At 41.8% G+C, this 16,611-nt stretch overlaps 1 protein-coding gene across 2 annotated transcripts; it reads left to right on the forward strand.

Annotated features, from left to right (window-relative positions):
* Window positions 1-304: 304 nt before the first annotated feature.
* On the forward strand, window positions 305-14,954 carry LOC118782116 (LARGE xylosyl- and glucuronyltransferase 2-like). 2 transcript variants are annotated; one of them, XM_036535371.1, is made up of 14 exons: window positions 305-601; window positions 3,246-3,547; window positions 5,458-5,540; window positions 5,731-5,854; window positions 6,513-6,684; window positions 6,777-6,881; window positions 8,691-8,803; window positions 9,075-9,200; window positions 9,365-9,520; window positions 9,892-10,055; window positions 10,419-10,697; window positions 11,510-11,656; window positions 14,396-14,591; window positions 14,757-14,954. In XM_036535371.1, the coding sequence occupies exons 1-14, from the start codon at window positions 502-504 to the stop codon at window positions 14,952-14,954; spliced, it is 2,265 nt and encodes a 754-aa protein (XP_036391264.1). In that variant the 5' UTR covers window positions 305-501. The 2 variants fall into 2 exon arrangements, with proteins under 2 accessions (XP_036391264.1, XP_036391265.1); XM_036535372.1 differs by lacking the exons at window positions 14,396-14,591; window positions 14,757-14,954 and adding an exon at window positions 14,050-14,103.
* The last annotated feature ends 1,657 nt before the right edge of the window (window positions 14,955-16,611 follow it).

A 16,611-nucleotide genomic window follows, 5' to 3' on the forward strand; every position in this document is an offset into this window, starting at 1 on the left:
AAAAAGACAAGCCCCACACAAACTTGACTTAGCCCCTGATCTTTTCAATAGCTAGAAATGCCCCTGATGTGTACATTAATTACTATTTCACAAACTATGTTTAAAACATAACCATGCTTCTCTTTTAGCATTTTTTGTTCTTTTCCTTTTCCACTCAGTATGTTTTTGTGTATGCATTTTTAGAATATCTCAATATAGTTACGTTAAGATATTATATTTTCAGTGTGTGCCATGCATAACAAATGTTTGTTTATGATTGCATCTTAATGCACATTCATATTTTAAACATGAAGGTCATGGCACATTACATGCATATCAGTAGAGTAATCATCATGGAGTGTGTAAGAATTAACCCTCCGTTTGTCTGCTCTCTCTGTCTCTCTTTCTCTTTCGTACTCATTTCATTTTCCTGCATACAGATGACAGGATGCAGCAGCTACTTGGTGTGGGACTGAGCCCCACCTGAACACCCTCCTGATCTTTCACTCCAGGCATCCCACAATGTACTTCCCTAGCTACGGGAAGCTGAAGCTCTTTGTTGCATCAGTGACATTTGTGATACTTCTGACATGGCTGTTCCTTGTAGTGGGAAATTTAGAGAGTGAGTATTACAAATGAAGTGAATTACAAATCTACAGCTAGAATGTTTTTGTCAGAAGATTAAACATCAACACTGTATTGTGTGATGACAATGTGTGATGACAGTATTGTGTGATGACTTGGCGAAGGATTACAGCTAAGTTTTATAATAAGATAAATAAGATGTTTTCATAAGATGTTTTCTCTTTACACAGCCAACCTTGTGTGCTGCAGTGCCCTCTTCAAGGTTAGCCCACATAAATAATGCTGACTGTGGGTGAAAGCACCACTGTTCTCAGAGCATAGAAATAAATTTTTGCTTTCTCTAACAAAATATACAACCTATCCTTTATTCTGCACAGCTTTCAGCTGAGTGCTTAGCAAACGTACTTTATCCACACAAATTTTGGAAACCTTATCTCCTCATCTCAGCTGTTATGCCCCCTGCCATATACTGTATCTACAGTATTACTAAACATTCTAGAAAGTGGCATTTCAGTATATTGTGTGTTTGACTCATAAAATTCCTTTTGTCTTAAGAGTATACAAACATTTGATCCATTTTTTCATGTACCTATAGCTCTGACTTCAACCCTTAATAGTTCTCCAAAAAGCAATTAAATGTTGGACTAAAATAATGATGCCATAGATATCCAATAACAGATTGTTTTATAGGTATTTGTAAATAATACCAAGCAGTATGCAAAGAAATGTAGGTAGGTGAAGTATGTATAATTAAATATAAATGCAATTATAAATAAAATCAATACAAAGAGTATGTCCAAGTCTTCTGTGCTTTTGATTAAGTCCTTTGCCAAATTCTGCAAAACAGTTACTTTAGTATATGTCCTTCTTGATCCCACCAGTGTCAAAAACACTTTCCTTTGCCTCTGTCTCTTATACCAATGGACATGACATTTTTATAGGTGGCGAGTTCAATTAGTGCATTTGTATGCTCAAAAAGTGCTAAAATACTTTACTTGTAATCAGGGATTTGTAGTATCCCAGGCAGGACATCATTATACTTTTGAGCTAAGGTATCGATCTGGAATTAAGAAAAAACACAGCTTCACAGAATGTGTAAGCTATATTTTACTGTGAAAATGGATCCCTTCCTGCTCTATTGCCTTGGATTTTGAGCAGATCTTACACACACACAGACATACATACATCTGATTAGAGTCCATGACCCTTCCCCATAAAACTAAAAAAATGACAAAATACAGCTCAACTGATACCATTATTCAGACATCACCATGATGACAGTCAGCTATGAATTAGTTACAAGAAAACAAATTATAACTTATACATCTAGAACATAGACAACAATGTCTACAAATTACCAGCAGAGGTCAGGTTTTATATAGGACTGAACTGAAGAATTCCTTGACATGAAATATTTCAGACCACCTGCATCTCCCTCAGGGCCACTGTAGAGGCTAATGAAAAATTAATTGGCAGAATGGTTTCTTTAATGTGTTGTGTCATGCATATGTATGAAGAGGTCTGGATAACATAAGGATCCTAGGCAATTTGTCCACTCCTCCTGTGTGTGTGTGTGTGTATGTCAATGAACGCATGCATACACATTGGGGTGTAAATTTCCACTTCTATGTTCCTTCTATCACTAGCTAAAAATACTACAGTATAATTGAGAAATGCACCTGAACTACTTTCCATTATCTAGCAGGTTTTTGTACAGCAATATTGTTTTGTTAAAATAACTATCTGACTTGTTCCACTACATTAGGTTTATGTTTGTTTTGATATCCCTCCATGAAAGTGTGTGATTTCAAGCAACCATTGAAATGGATCTTACGTTAGTATCATGCACCAAACATAGGTAGACTTTAAGAAGATGACACTACCTGATGATTACAGGAACTATCCATCACCACACAATATTATGAAAAGTAAGAATAAATAAAGCTTTATGTCATCTTAGCCTCTGACACCCTGCACAGAAGCAGATAGCTATAAAGGCTTCACTGTTTTACCTCTATGGCTGAGCTCTGCTTATGGGTTTTACAAGGGGGGTCATTCAGTTAAGGTAGAACTCCAGTTCACTCACCTCACATGCTCCTGTTGGCTTGCTACCCCTGTCTGTATAGACCCCAAAGGCAGCTTCAAACATTTTATGAATTTGCTCCAAGGGATTGAGTGCAATACATCCCAGTAGAATCGTCCACAGTAACAGAATCTTTGTCTCTCACAGGGAGAGAGAGAAATAGAATGGGGTGAAAGTGAGAAGTGGAGTTAAAGATATATGGAGGGAGAGAAGTAGTAAGCAAGCACAGATATGGTCCTTTATCTGTGGATAAATTCACGTGTTTTAAAAAGAAATGTTTTAAAATAAGAAACTGGTGATTCTGCATCAGTTGTTCCCTTGCTGCTGGTTGAAGGGCATTGCTGGTGTCTTTGTGCCCCATGATCGAAGAGACTATATATGGTGGAGAGTTTGTTGTCCCCAAAGCAGCAAGACTCACTAGAGAGATAACCTTTCAAATGTGCATATTCAAACCCTGTACCACCTTCCAAGTTTTGTCCTTTTATCCATGGGCATTTGTTTGGATGGATATGCATGGTTGATTCCTTTCAGAGGAAACAGACAGATAGTCATGCTCAGGGGCACCAGTATAAAAATAACATCACCTGTCCACCCACAGATGGGCGGTCCTTGCTGCTCTCCCCCTGCCTCGTTGAGCAGTCGATGCCTCGCTACCTGGAGCGGGACACACTGGAATTACGAATGCGGGAGGTGGTGGAGGAGAACCAACAGCTACGCCTGCGGCTCAGCCAATCACAAGGTGTGGCTACTAAAGTGCAGGACGGGAACTACAGCAACCAGCAGTGGGTGGCATCAGCTGACACTGGTCCCGAGGATGGAGAGAACACGGCAGAGGAGCGGAGCAATCAGGGGGGCAACCACAGTGACTGTGTCCATCGGCCCATGGTGGAGAAGTGTGAGGTGAGTATCAATGTGGAGTAGCGGAATGCAGAGTTAAAGGGGTGTTCTGTCTTTGGTGAGATGTTGCCACTGTACACAGATGTGCCCAGAAATATATTCTTTCAAAAAAGGTAAGTGCTTTCTGTCATTGCAGATGAGGTCAAATGTTGGCTTTGGGTGAGAAGGTGTTTGAGTGGCACAGATGTTGTTGTGATTGCTCTGGACTCAAGAGAGTATGGGCCACATTTCCTCTGTATAGAAGAGATGGGACAGGTTTTAGTCCATCAGGGGTGCTGCATGTTAAACTTTGAGCAAGGTTATTCACATAAATTGCTTCAGCCACTCTTTGCAAAGTCACAGAATTTGCAAAGCAAATGAGGTGCCTGTTATGCTTTGAGATGAGAGAGGATTGTGTCCTTGCTGGTACCAGGGCTTCGCATTGTCAACTATTTTTTGTACGTAAAAAACATTGAATTATATGATTACCTAAACCATATTTATGGGCTACCATGGACTAGTATTTTAGCAAGAATTCAGGAACAGTGCACTACCAAGGATGTTCTGCTCACATCTGTTTCCTTGCATTAGAGATGCAAAGCAGAGTCTACTCATCCAAAGCACTCAATCCCACTGTCCTCACAAGCCCTCTAACCCAGAGAAATCCATTTTAGATGTACCTTTCCCAGCTCTTATTTCTAAACTGGGCTGAATCAGCAGCACATATATCAGAGAATGTCCTCATTTCACCTGCTGATGCAGTTCCTGTTTGTGATATACCTTGGTAATCTCATTTCTTGTCTGTCTGACAGTGTTGACTGCCAGTTTGAGGGCAATTGCAGGTTGAGGGTACACCCTAAGAGTTAAGAGACTGAATAATGTTAGTTTTCCTTGTCTGTATGTCTGTGCTCATCTCTGCCTCATTTGGTATTTTTCACATTTTCTTTTTACATCACTATTCTGTGCCCTCTTTCACAACTTTTCCCTCCCTGCTCACTGCACTGTCCCAGATTTCTTTCAAGGTGCTGTACTGCTTTATTGACTGAATTCAGCTCTTAGTTTCTATGGTGTAGAGATCCATCCGATTTCATGTGATGGACTGTCCCATTTGGGGACTCAGGGGAACAGAAAATTGACCACATACTAAATTATTCATATCTGTTATCAAATAAAAATTGCATCATCGTGCACTTCATTGAAGCTGTTCTTTACTGAGGTTTATGTGCTGGGGGGGGGGGGGGGGGGGGGTCCTGTCGATTTAAAGAAAAAAAAATTAAGTGTTTTTAGCATTAATGTTATTAAAGCTATTCTCTCAGTTGGAACAAAAGGTGCAGACAGAAAAGAACAGAAACAAGCTATATTTGTGTAAGTGAAACTTTGGAGTAGTTTGCCATCTAGTGGTAAAAGCAGGACACAGGCATTCCACAAAGTTTAATTATGGTGGATGGGAAGAGAGGAGCTGAGTGTGGTAATTGACCCTCTAACTTAAGTTACTGTTCCTCTGATGTAATGAAATGGCCCTACATGTGTGACAGTTGACCAGGAATAACAGTTTAAGAAAGGTACTGTTGCATGTGTCCATAGGGTCCGTTTTATATTTTTGTTTGTTTCTTTATTCTCTCATGCAGTTCCCTTGCCCAATAATATATCCCACAAGCCTTGCTCTGTGCAACACAATATGGTCTGAATAAACTGACAACATATCCCAGCAAACAGCCTGTACCCAGCAACAAGAGAGTGGACTTTCCATCTTGGATTACATTCCAGTGCTTATTTAGGTATAACACGGCATCTCTCCCTCTCTCCCTCTCTCTCTCTTTCTCTCTCTCTCTCTCTCTCTCTTTCTCTCTCTCTCTCTCTCTCTCTCTCTCTCTCTCTCTCTCTCTCTCTCTCTCTCTCTCTGGCCCCTCTCTCTCTGTTTCTTTTTCTTACAGCTCATCCATGTGGCCTGTGTGTGTGCTGGACACAACACCAGTAGAGACGTGGTCACACTGGTCAAGTCCATCCTGTTCCACAGGTGAGCGTGCAGGATCAGAACACTATGGTGTACACATTTAGAGCATTCCTCTACAGTGAATCTGTTGTAGTAGTGATACTCCCAGAAGTCAGTAAACTTGTTGAAGTTTCTCTTCTAGGACTTAACTTTACTGTGGACATTTGAGCTTGTCCACTCCTGTGCTAATTGTCCCTATGCTGTCCTGTCCCAGGAGAAACCCCCTTCATTTCCACTTCATCACAGACATGGTGGCCCATCAGATCCTCAGCTCTCTCTTTCAGTCCTGGATGGTGCCGTCTGTTCAGGTCAGCTTCTATGACACAGACGAGCTGAAGGTAACCCACTCTTCCTTTAGTTACATCCCTTTGCTAGGACCTCATATAAAGACAGACACATCCTGCTTTACACTTTTATGTAATAATGTAGGCATCTATTTTAATTAGCAGCATTGAGTTGTCCATGAAGCAACAGTTCAGCCAATTTAAACCATTAATGGAATGATAAAATGAATTAAAAAGCCATTCATTCTGTTGTGATGTAATGTAAAGGGCCCAAGCCTGATATTTCTGTCAGTAAGTGTTCAAAAGGCAGGCAATGAAATAACTTTAAAATGCTTTTCTTCTGTTGCCATGAGTTTGGTTTTGGAGCCTGAACTACAGCTGAAAAGAATTTAAATGTATTCTGTGCAATCAACACTCATTGGCCCTGTCTGCTGTTATTCTAAGAAGTTGTAACTGTGTTTTAGAGAGTTGTGAGCAGGGTATATTACTGTTTTTACTATTTTAGTTTTACATCTACTGATAAGCACAAAAACACAGAAGATGAATATTAAATGTTTTTTTGTGTAGAGCTTTAGGTATTTTCCTCACTGTATTCCTAGAGTAGGATTTTGTATGCTGTGCTATAAGCAAAGACCTTGATAATATTAAATGTGCTGTGTGAATGCCACAGGATTGACTGGGTGATTGTTTTTCTTATTTGTTTGGGCTGTAGTCAGAGGTAGCCTGGATTCCCAACAAGCACTACTCAGGAATATATGGCTTGATGAAGCTAACCCTGACCAAAGCGCTCCCCTCTGACCTTACCAAGGTCATCGTCCTGGACACAGACATCACCTTTGCTACTGACATTGCTGAGCTGTGGGCAATTTTCCAGAGGTTTGCAGGTGCTTTGATTTATGTCATCAGCTTGTGAATGATGAAGTCCCTGCCTGCCTACAAACTGATCTTAACACAATTTCAAATGCCCTGGTTTCAGACAAGCAGGCGATTGGACTGGTGGAGAATCAGAGTGATTGGTACCTGGGGAACCTGTGGAAGAACCACAAGCCTTGGCCCGCCCTGGGGCGGGGCTTCAACACAGGTTGAGTCTTAAACCCAAACTTGATTTGTGTGCATTTCCTGAAGAAAATGCAAGGTGTGGTTGCCTGTTTGTATTATTGACTGTATGGGGCTAAAGGGTTAATGTCAGTATTGGAGTTGCTGTGTGCCTTCTCATCCCCTCCCTCTATGTCTGGCGCTGCAAGGTGTCAGAGACAAATGAATGTGAGCACATGACTTAGAGTGGTGGCTGAATTCTGTGACTATTTTGGCTGAAACCTCAAAAACTGTTCATCACAGCACTGAACCAAAGACATCAAGAGAATCTGCACAATTTTCCTGCATGTTGATGTATTATGCCTGTAGAGCCAGAATTTAAGGAGATACTGCTGCATAAAAAAAGTATTGTTCAAAGCCAGGAGTGCAATCCTCCTACTGTTTACGCCTATAGTTTTAAATGGGGGGTGAAATTGGAGCGATTTTTTAAAAATATCATTAAAACTATTTGATTTGACCTGAAGCAGCATGTAGCGAAGGGCGAGAGCAGTCATCCCACCCGGCCTCGAACCCGGGTCTAGGGGGTACCAAACATATGACTTTGACCACGACTCCAAAGAGGCTCTTTGGCGTTGTGGTTAAAGTCGCATGGTTGGTACGCCCTTCACTACAAATGGTGTTAGCAGTGGGATGGCTGGCCACGAAGCCATCAGAGGCGTGCCCAGTGTGTGAGCTGTACGAGGGTCCCCCAGGTTCGGTTCACCTTGGTGTGTGAGGGACCCCAGAGATGGGTGAAGCACTGGTGAGTGGGGATGGGATGGGAGAAGTACAGCAGGGGAATGCGTGAGGGACGCCATGGTGCGTGAAGCGCATGGGCGCGCTTCCCGAAGGGGAGGACAGTGTGACAGAGTGCCGTCACTACGGTTGAGTATGCGCTCTGACTGCCAAACCAACTTTGCCATCTTTGGAGTTGTGGTCAAAGTTGCATGGTTGGTACCCTGTAGACCTGGGTTCGAGGCCGGGTGGGGTGACTGCTCTCGCCCTTCACTACAAAGGTACAGTGGCTGTCGAGCCAAAGGTGACTGAGTGGTAAGACCTTAAAAATGAATTGAAGTCAATGGGAGGATGGAGGGGTGAGTGAACAACAAAAAGATGAGTGCGGGTCAGTATGGGTTTCAATGAGTGTTGGGTGGCATGACCTGAGGCAGCATATGAGGTACTGGACATAGCCCGAAAGGTGACCGAGCGGTAAGACTTTGAAAAATGAATTGAAGTCAATGGGAGGATGGTGGGATGAGTGAATGACAAAAAGACAAGTGTGGGTCAAGGCGGTGTTGGATGAGTGTTGGGTGATTTGTCCCGAGGCAACGTGTGAGGTATGGTGACTATGGGGTGAAAAGTGACTGGGTGGGAAGGCCATGAAGTGTGAGGGGGGTGATTTTGAAAATGAATGGGAGTCTATGGGAAACAAGGGATGAAAAAACGGCAAAAACCAGAGGACGAGTGCTTAGCTATATACAAACAACCCGATCGGCGTCAGAACTGATGGTTTACAGTTGGTTTGGGGTCGATATCTCAAAAACTGTGGGAGGAGAAGTGGTACAAAATTTGGTGGAATAAGAAGAAGAAAAAGAAAAAGAACAAAACTATCGGATAATAATAGTGTGATTGCGATGCTTTGCAAGGGACACAAGAACAGTAGTGTGCTTGCCCTTTGGGTAACCGCACTAACAAGTACATATTAACAGAATAGCAGAATAATTACTTTTAATGTTTTTTAAACGGTACAAAACAGTATATTTTAAGTCAGTTTCACTTGGATTGTGGTCCTTGTCTTGTGATTGGTCTGATACAGGTGTCATCCTCCTGCTCTTGGAGCAGCTGCGCAGAATTGGCTGGGAGCAGATGTGGAGGTTAACAGCAGAGAGGGAACTAATGAGCATGCTTTCCACCTCTCTGGCTGACCAGGTCTGTTCTAACTTTTGACTACCAAATGTTCTCTGTTTGCCATCATTACCCATTTCATTACAGATCTCTCTTACAATTCAAAAGCTGTCCTTTAAGCAGAAAAGGCATCACTTCAGATATGTTAACATTTGATTCAGCATTCTGCAGTATGGGATTGTGTGCTTTCTGTGGTTGCAGTTATAATACCACAATGCCGCATTACCACATTGTTTTTAAGCACAGCACATTGTTTGTGTAATACACACCTCCTAATTATTTTGGTTGTTTGCAGGACATTTTTAATGCGGTTATAAAGCAGAACCCAGCCCTAGTACATCAGCTTCCCTGCTTCTGGAATGTTCAACTGTCAGACCACACCCGCTCGGAGCAGTGCTACACAGAAGTGTCTGACCTCAAGGTAGATGTTTTAATAGACATCCATTGAGAAAGAGGTGACTGCTTCCAGCATGATAGACCTACCAGGCTGAAATCCATGCTTTGTTTCCACTGCTACCTAAGCACATGTACTGAATATTGCTGTTGTGTATACAAATGTGCTGCTGTGGTTCTTGGCTTTGTCAGGTGATCCACTGGAACTCTCCTAAGAAGTTGCGGGTGAAGAACAAGCACGTGGAGTTTTTCCGCAACCTCTACCTGACCTTCCTGGAGTACGACGGTAACCTGCTGCGCAGGGAGCTCTTTGGCTGCCCCAGCCAGCCCAACTCTGAGAGCATCCGGGTGAGTGGTGCCATCATGCACAGCCTGCTCACTCAAGGACATCTCTTTCCACTTTTGGCAATGGGTATAGGGGTGGTGGGTGGTCCAGTACTGAGACTCAGACTGCTGAAAACCCTTGAACATTAAATGCCCACGAGGAACATGGTGTAATTAGTCAAAACTCACCCCTCTGTAGATAAAATGTAATTGATGAAACACATAATTGCGTCCTGTGATGAGTATTTGATGAATGAGAAGTGATCTATTTAAGTGTAAGAGAAATTACAGTGGCAGTGGATCTCATTTGGAAAGTTACAGGTATCTTGCCTGGGCGGCTGTGTTGGTTTGGATGTCTGCCCTGAAGTCCTTCGGAAACTTCTGTCCTGTGCCAGTTACAGGATGCGCTGGAGGAGCTGGATGAGGATGACCAGTGCTATGATTTCCGGCGGGAGAGGATCATGGTGCACAGGATGCACCTGTACTTCCTGCAGTACGAGTACACCCCCACTGAGGATGATGCTGATGTCACTCTGGTTGCACAGCTCTCCATAGACAGGTGCTGGAAATACCATTTTCTTCTTTCTCAGTTTTACTTTTGCAGTTTATCATTCATGCAGCTGCTTGAATTTTAGGTGGTTTGGGTTATTACATTGGAATATGTATTGAAAACAATATGGATCTGGAGAGAGAAATAACCTGAAAACACAAGTAATATTAAGGGCTAACAGACTCATATATCATGTATATATCAAATATCACAATATTTCTGTGTAAAATACTTCAATCGATTCTAATAGTATTATGCATAATAATTTGTATTTGAGAGGTGTTCATCTAAATTGATGATTCCTGGTTCTCGTAACATGAAGAGTAACCTCTGCAACAGCAAAGAACTTTTTCTCGCCCTCTCTGTGGCCAGGCTGCAAATGCTGGAGGCGATCTGCAATCACTGGGAGGGCCCCATCAGCCTGGCTCTCTACATGTCAGATGCTGAGGCTCAGCAGTTCCTGCGCTACGCCCTGGCCTCAGAGGTGCTGAAGAACCGCAAGAACGTGGGCTACCACATCGTCTACAAGGAGGGCCAGTTCTACCCTGTCAACCTGCTGCGAAACGTGGCCCTCCGCCATGCCAACACGCCCTACATCTTTCTGGCAGACGTGGACTTCCTGCCCATGTATGGCCTCTACCCTTACCTCAGGTGAGCTACAATTCAAACATCAGCCTGGACTAACATAATACTTTCTGTGGTGTTCATGCCTGTCTGTGTATAGACTCTGTGGTTGCCTACAGGACAATGAGCTGATTTACCTGTGAAATGTTATTTTCAGTCTCAGCTTTGGGAATTGAGGGTATTATGGAATGTCCTGCTTATGTACACCTCCATGATTACCTCAGGTGAACCTGTAGTTGATTAGTTTTGAGTGAATTGTTTAAAGTGCAGTTTTTATGTGAACCTCAATCATGACTGACCTTAAGCTTTTAATGCTGTGTGGGTCTTTCCTTGTTGTTGTACTTTGGATTATGTAAGATTTTAGATGCAGGGAAAAACACTTGTCATTTTGCTGTCATGTATTCTTTATGAACTCAGTTTAGACTAAGTAGATTTAAGTTGATTTCAGGCTAGCCATTAAATTCAGTGGAAAAAATACAATGGCAAATCTTTTTACTGAAATTGCATGTTGTATAACATTGTCCTTGAGTGTTGTAAATGGACTCCTTTCAAATGGCCTCCTGAGACATCACTACGCATGAAATTTGTCATGGAAGCACTGGTTCTTCTCTTCTTGTCTGAATCTACAAAAGCAGTGAAGACAGGGGCTTTAGTTAAACTGTGGCATTTATTTTCAAATATTTATTTACTGAGTAAATGAACTGACAGGCAGTTGCATGTTTGACTCTGTCTAGAATCATGAGAAGAACATTAGTTAAACTGCAGAATTTATTTTCAGGTATGTACTGATTTATTACGTGAACTGACAGGCACTTACATGTTGGGCTCTGTCTCCTCAGAAAATCCATAGTGCAGCTGGACATGGCCCACTCCAAGAAGGCGCTGGTGGTACCAGCCTTTGAGACCCTGCGCTACCGCCTCTCCTTTCCCAAATCCAAAGCCGAGCTGCTCTCCATGCTGGACGTGGGGACCCTCTACACCTTCAGGTGTTACTCCCTTAAAACCTCTGCATTCTCCCATGAAAGGGATTCCACTGGCCCATGTCATCACAACTCAATTCCCTGAAGCTTAAAAGGTCAATACAGTACTGTATGCTGGTGCTCTCAACAGAGATGAACATGAATGGTATGGTGTTGTAATTCATGACTCAAATTATGATGCAAGTAATGCAATTAAAAATTTGTCAAACTTTTGTCAAAAATTACAAATAGGGGTGTCAGGAATAATGTTCTCCTGATATCCTGCTAATTTATGATTATATCATTGATTGAATGTAATTCAGAATGAAAATAATCTTATTTTTATTGTCAATGGCTGTTTACTGTCCCTGGTGTTATTGAAAGTTAAATAGAGAAACTCATTTAAATGTATTCAGAAAATTGCTACACATCTACCAGAAACTGTTACTGAAATTAATCATTTCTATTGCAAAGACACCGTCTTGGCATCTGGATTCCACACCAGAAGTGAAATCACTATCCAAAAATCATCTTACATCCCCCAACACAAATCTATGGCACATTTGCAGTGGCATTGTGGGGTTTTTACCAGTGGCACAGTGTGTAGTCAGTTTCAGTGTTTCAGATTATAACCATTTTACTTTGAAAATATGTTGCAGTTGATTTATGCATGCATGCATCACCTAGTAGCCTTAGTGGCCCCAAAACAGTACCTGCAATTATCAGCATATTTATGTATTAAAAATCAAGGGACTATCAGTGCACTCTTCCAAATGCATTTACACATTACAGTGTGCATTTAATTCAGAAAATTAACTTGATATTTTAAATAATTATTCATGTTAATTTCATTATTACTTATTCTGTTAGAAAAAGGATTACAACATACTACAGCAGGGGGCTTTCCCTGTACAAAGTGTCAGCATACAGTTATTCTGAATAATACTGTATGTCCCTTTCTGGACATTCAGTGCAAGGCAGCCTAAAAGCTTGCTCAATCATCAAAATAAGTATTTTTAGGTTAACTACACTATATGGACAAAAGTATTATTGTGTTAATTATTGAATTCAGGTGTTTTAATCAGACCTGTTGCCACAGGTGTATAATATCAAGCACCTAGCCATGCAGTCTCCATTTGCAAACATTTGCGATACAAAATGGGTCGTTCTGAAGAGCTCAGTGACTTCAAGCGTGGTACTGTGATAGGATGCCACCTTTGCAATAAGACGGTTCGTGAAATTTCATCCCTGCTGGATATTCCACGGTCAACTGTAAGTGATATTATTAGAAAGTGGAAGCGTTTAGGAACAACAGCAACTCAGCCACGAAGCGGAAGACCACGTAAAATCACAGAGCGGGGTCAACAACTGCTAAGGCGCATGGTGTGTAAAAGTCGCCAGTGCTCTGCTGATTCCATAGCTGAGGAGTTCCAAACTTCCACTGGCATTAATGTAAGCACAAAAACTGCGGAGGGAGCTTCATGGAATGGGTTTCCATGGCCGAGCAGCTGCATGCAAGCCTCACATCACCAAGTCCAATGCCAAGCGTCGGATGGAGTGGTGTAAAGCACACCGACACTGGACTGTGGAGCAGTGGAAACGTGTTCTGTGGAGTGACGAATCACGCTTCTCTGTTTGGCAGTCAGATGGTCGGGTCCGGGTTTGGCGGATGCCGGGAGAACATTACCTGCCTGACTGCATTGTGCCAACTGTGAAGTGTGGTGGAGGAGGGATAATGGTATGGGGCTGTTTTTCAGGGTTTGGGCTAGGCCCCTTATCTCCAGTGAAGGGCAATCTTAATGCTTCAGCATACCAAGACATTTTGGACAATGCTATGCTTCCAGCTTTGTGGCAACAGTTTGGGGAAGGCCCTTTTCTATTCCAACATGACTGTGCCCCAGTGCACAAAGCAAGGACTATAAATACATGGTTTGATGAGTTCGGTGTGGAAGAACTTTACTGGCCCGCACAGAGCCCTGACCTCAACCCCATCGAGCACCTTTGGGATGAACTGGAACAGAAATTGCGAGCCAGGCCTTCTCGTCCAACATCAGTACCTGACCTCATAAATGCTGTACAGAAAGAATGGGCACAAATTCCCACAGACACACTCCAAAATCTTGTGGAAAGCCTTCCAAGAAGAGTGGGGGACCAACTCCATATTAAAGTATATGTATTTGAATACAATGTCATTACAGTCCCTGTTGGTGTAATGGTCAAGCGTCCAAATACTTTTGTCCATATAGTGTATATGTGCATTCTTACTTATAACAAGAAATATTATATATTCATTCAATCAATATTACAATTAATATTAATGTATCATAAAACTGAATTAATCCATAAGCATACATGCAGACATACTTTCCACCTCCCCAGCCCACTTTTACTAAACTTAATGTTTTTTTTTTTTTCCTCAGCTCACAGAAAAATACAGATGTTGATTAGTATATGGATATTATTGCACCATTTGCACACACAAAAGGCAGACTGGCCTCCAGTCACTGATTTTATGTCAACAATATGGCAGGAATGTGGTTTGACTTGTAAGTATAAGGCTACTGGTTTGATATCCATGTGGAGCATCTCTTAGATAATGTATTTAAATGTAGCCGTTGGATATACAGAAGGAGAGTGCCAAATAAAGGAGTGCTGCAGTTGACACCTTATTACTCATTATGTCATTGGTGCACTCTGTGTACGAATGAAAAGACCAGAAGTAGGACTAAGCACCAGCTCCGTGTATATCTCCTATGTGCTCATCAGGTACCACGTGTGGACCAAGGGCCATGCACCGACTAACTATGCTAAGTGGAGGACGGCCACCACACCCTACAAGGTGGAGTGGGAGGCCGATTTTGAGCCCTACGTGGTGGTGAGAAGGGACTGTCCTGAGTACGACCAGAGGTTTGTGGGGTTTGGCTGGAACAAGGTGTCCCACATTATGGAGCTTGATGCTCAGGTAAACAGGAGTGTGACTGTGAGAGCCATTTTTTCCATTATTGGTCTACCTTTCTGTCCCTGTATGCTTGTTGCTCATGGACTGGAATTAAGTACCTACAATCTTTGTATGTCTAGATCTTCTCACTTCTTCACTGAGAATGTTTATTGTCTTCTCCCTGCTCAGGAGTATGATCTGGTGGTCTTGCCAAATGCATTCATGATCCACATGCCCCACGCGCCCAGCTTTGACATCTCCAAGTTCCGTTCCAGTTCCAGCTACAGGTACTGCCTGACCATGCTCAAAGATGAGTTCCACCAGGACCTGTCCCGAAAGTATGGTTCCTCCGCCCTCAAGTACCTTACTGCTGAAAGGAACAGCTAAAACCAGTGCATTGTGGGTCAGGAGGTTCACAGGCAAACTAGTGTGGGAATTAGGTGTTCAGGGACACAAATCTTTGCTTATGGTCCTATATTGATGCCGTTTGTTTTTGGATTGCATTGTACTGCCAAGAAAGATGGTGAACACAACTGAAGGCTGGTTACAAGGAACAGTCATCCAGAGTTGTTTTTTGTTTTTTGTGCTCTTGTTCTTTGTTTCACAAAGCTGTGGGTAAATAGCATCCCCAGGTACTAATCTAAGATCTGAAATATAAGATTCGACTGATTAGAACCCCAACCATTTTATTCAAAAAGATGGAGCTGATCCGAAATCTGTGCATTGGGACACTGTTGTCAACTTTTACAGATTGTATGCTGATTTTGGGAGGAAACCATTGAGATATTATGTTGGGCGAGAGGAGGGCAAAGTGACCCATTTTTTTTTTCTTTTTGCTGAACAAAGCTATTCAGACAGACGTTTTGGATGTTCAGTAAGCGTCAAGATTTTTTGACAATCAGGTTTTTGTTTCTTGTCTCCTGCAAGAGGAGAGTCTGCTCATGCAGGAGGAGAAACACTGTATCACTGTATCTAGCTCTAATGAAATGTATGAAGAGAATGGTACTGTACTGTAGTGGAGGCCTGAGGACACTTGAAATCATTAACTGGACCATACCAGGAGTCTACATGACATGAAATCACCAAATAGAACCTGGGAAACATTTAGCCTTATTATTTCTGTTGCTATTTAAAATATTTAAGGTATTTTAAAATTAGGTGTATATGACTCATAAACAGAAAATAATATAAAGGCTACATGTATATTTTGCTATTCATAGGAGATGGAGGATATTGCCCATGTGTAACAGAGAAATATGTGTACCAAATTTGTGGTAAACTGCTTGACTTGGACAAAACCTGCTGTTCCAATGCTGAAATGATGTTCAAACCATGCTTGTCTGGGTGTTTGTGGGTCAGCTTTAAATGACAAATGACACTGATTGAAATTAATATTTTATAAATTTATTTCAATTATTGCTTTTCTTCAATTACCCTGCAATATTTTCTTCATATGCTCTGAATAAATTTTCTATACTCCATGAGTAAAAATAAAATCTTAATAAATGATAACAGGTGTCATAAACAGGTGCCAACATAAATGGGAACCTAAAATAATAATAACTGTGAACTCATTGAATGTCACAACAAAAATATTCCAGACTCTAGGGGAGATTCTTTTTATCTGGGCATATATCTCATCTCTCAACTATTACTTGAAAAATCAGAAATGTGGCAGTAGTTTTAAAGTACCCTTCTGAATAGGAAGCTCGGATTTGGTTATAACTTTGCATTAGAATATATTTTATTGGTCAATATTATCTGAAGGGGTAAAGAGTTCACACACATAGAACCATTATCATTTGGCCCATTGCTTACTCTTCATGTGGGAATGCAATAAAACCACTTGTAGAGAAACCACATCTTAGGAACAAATGAGAAGACACATCTTAGTAACAAATCATTCAGCCATGAATCCGACTATGAGCAACAGACCACAGTAACCTGTAGGATGTTATTTGTGTGAGAGCGGCTGATCTGTCTCCATGTGACCCCCTACAGGATTACAGCACTCCCACAAAAAACTATAAATCATGTTACTCCT

Source organism: Megalops cyprinoides, chromosome 8 (genome assembly GCF_013368585.1).
Source record: "Megalops cyprinoides isolate fMegCyp1 chromosome 8, fMegCyp1.pri, whole genome shotgun sequence".
Lineage (NCBI taxonomy): Eukaryota > Metazoa > Chordata > Actinopteri > Elopiformes > Megalopidae > Megalops > Megalops cyprinoides.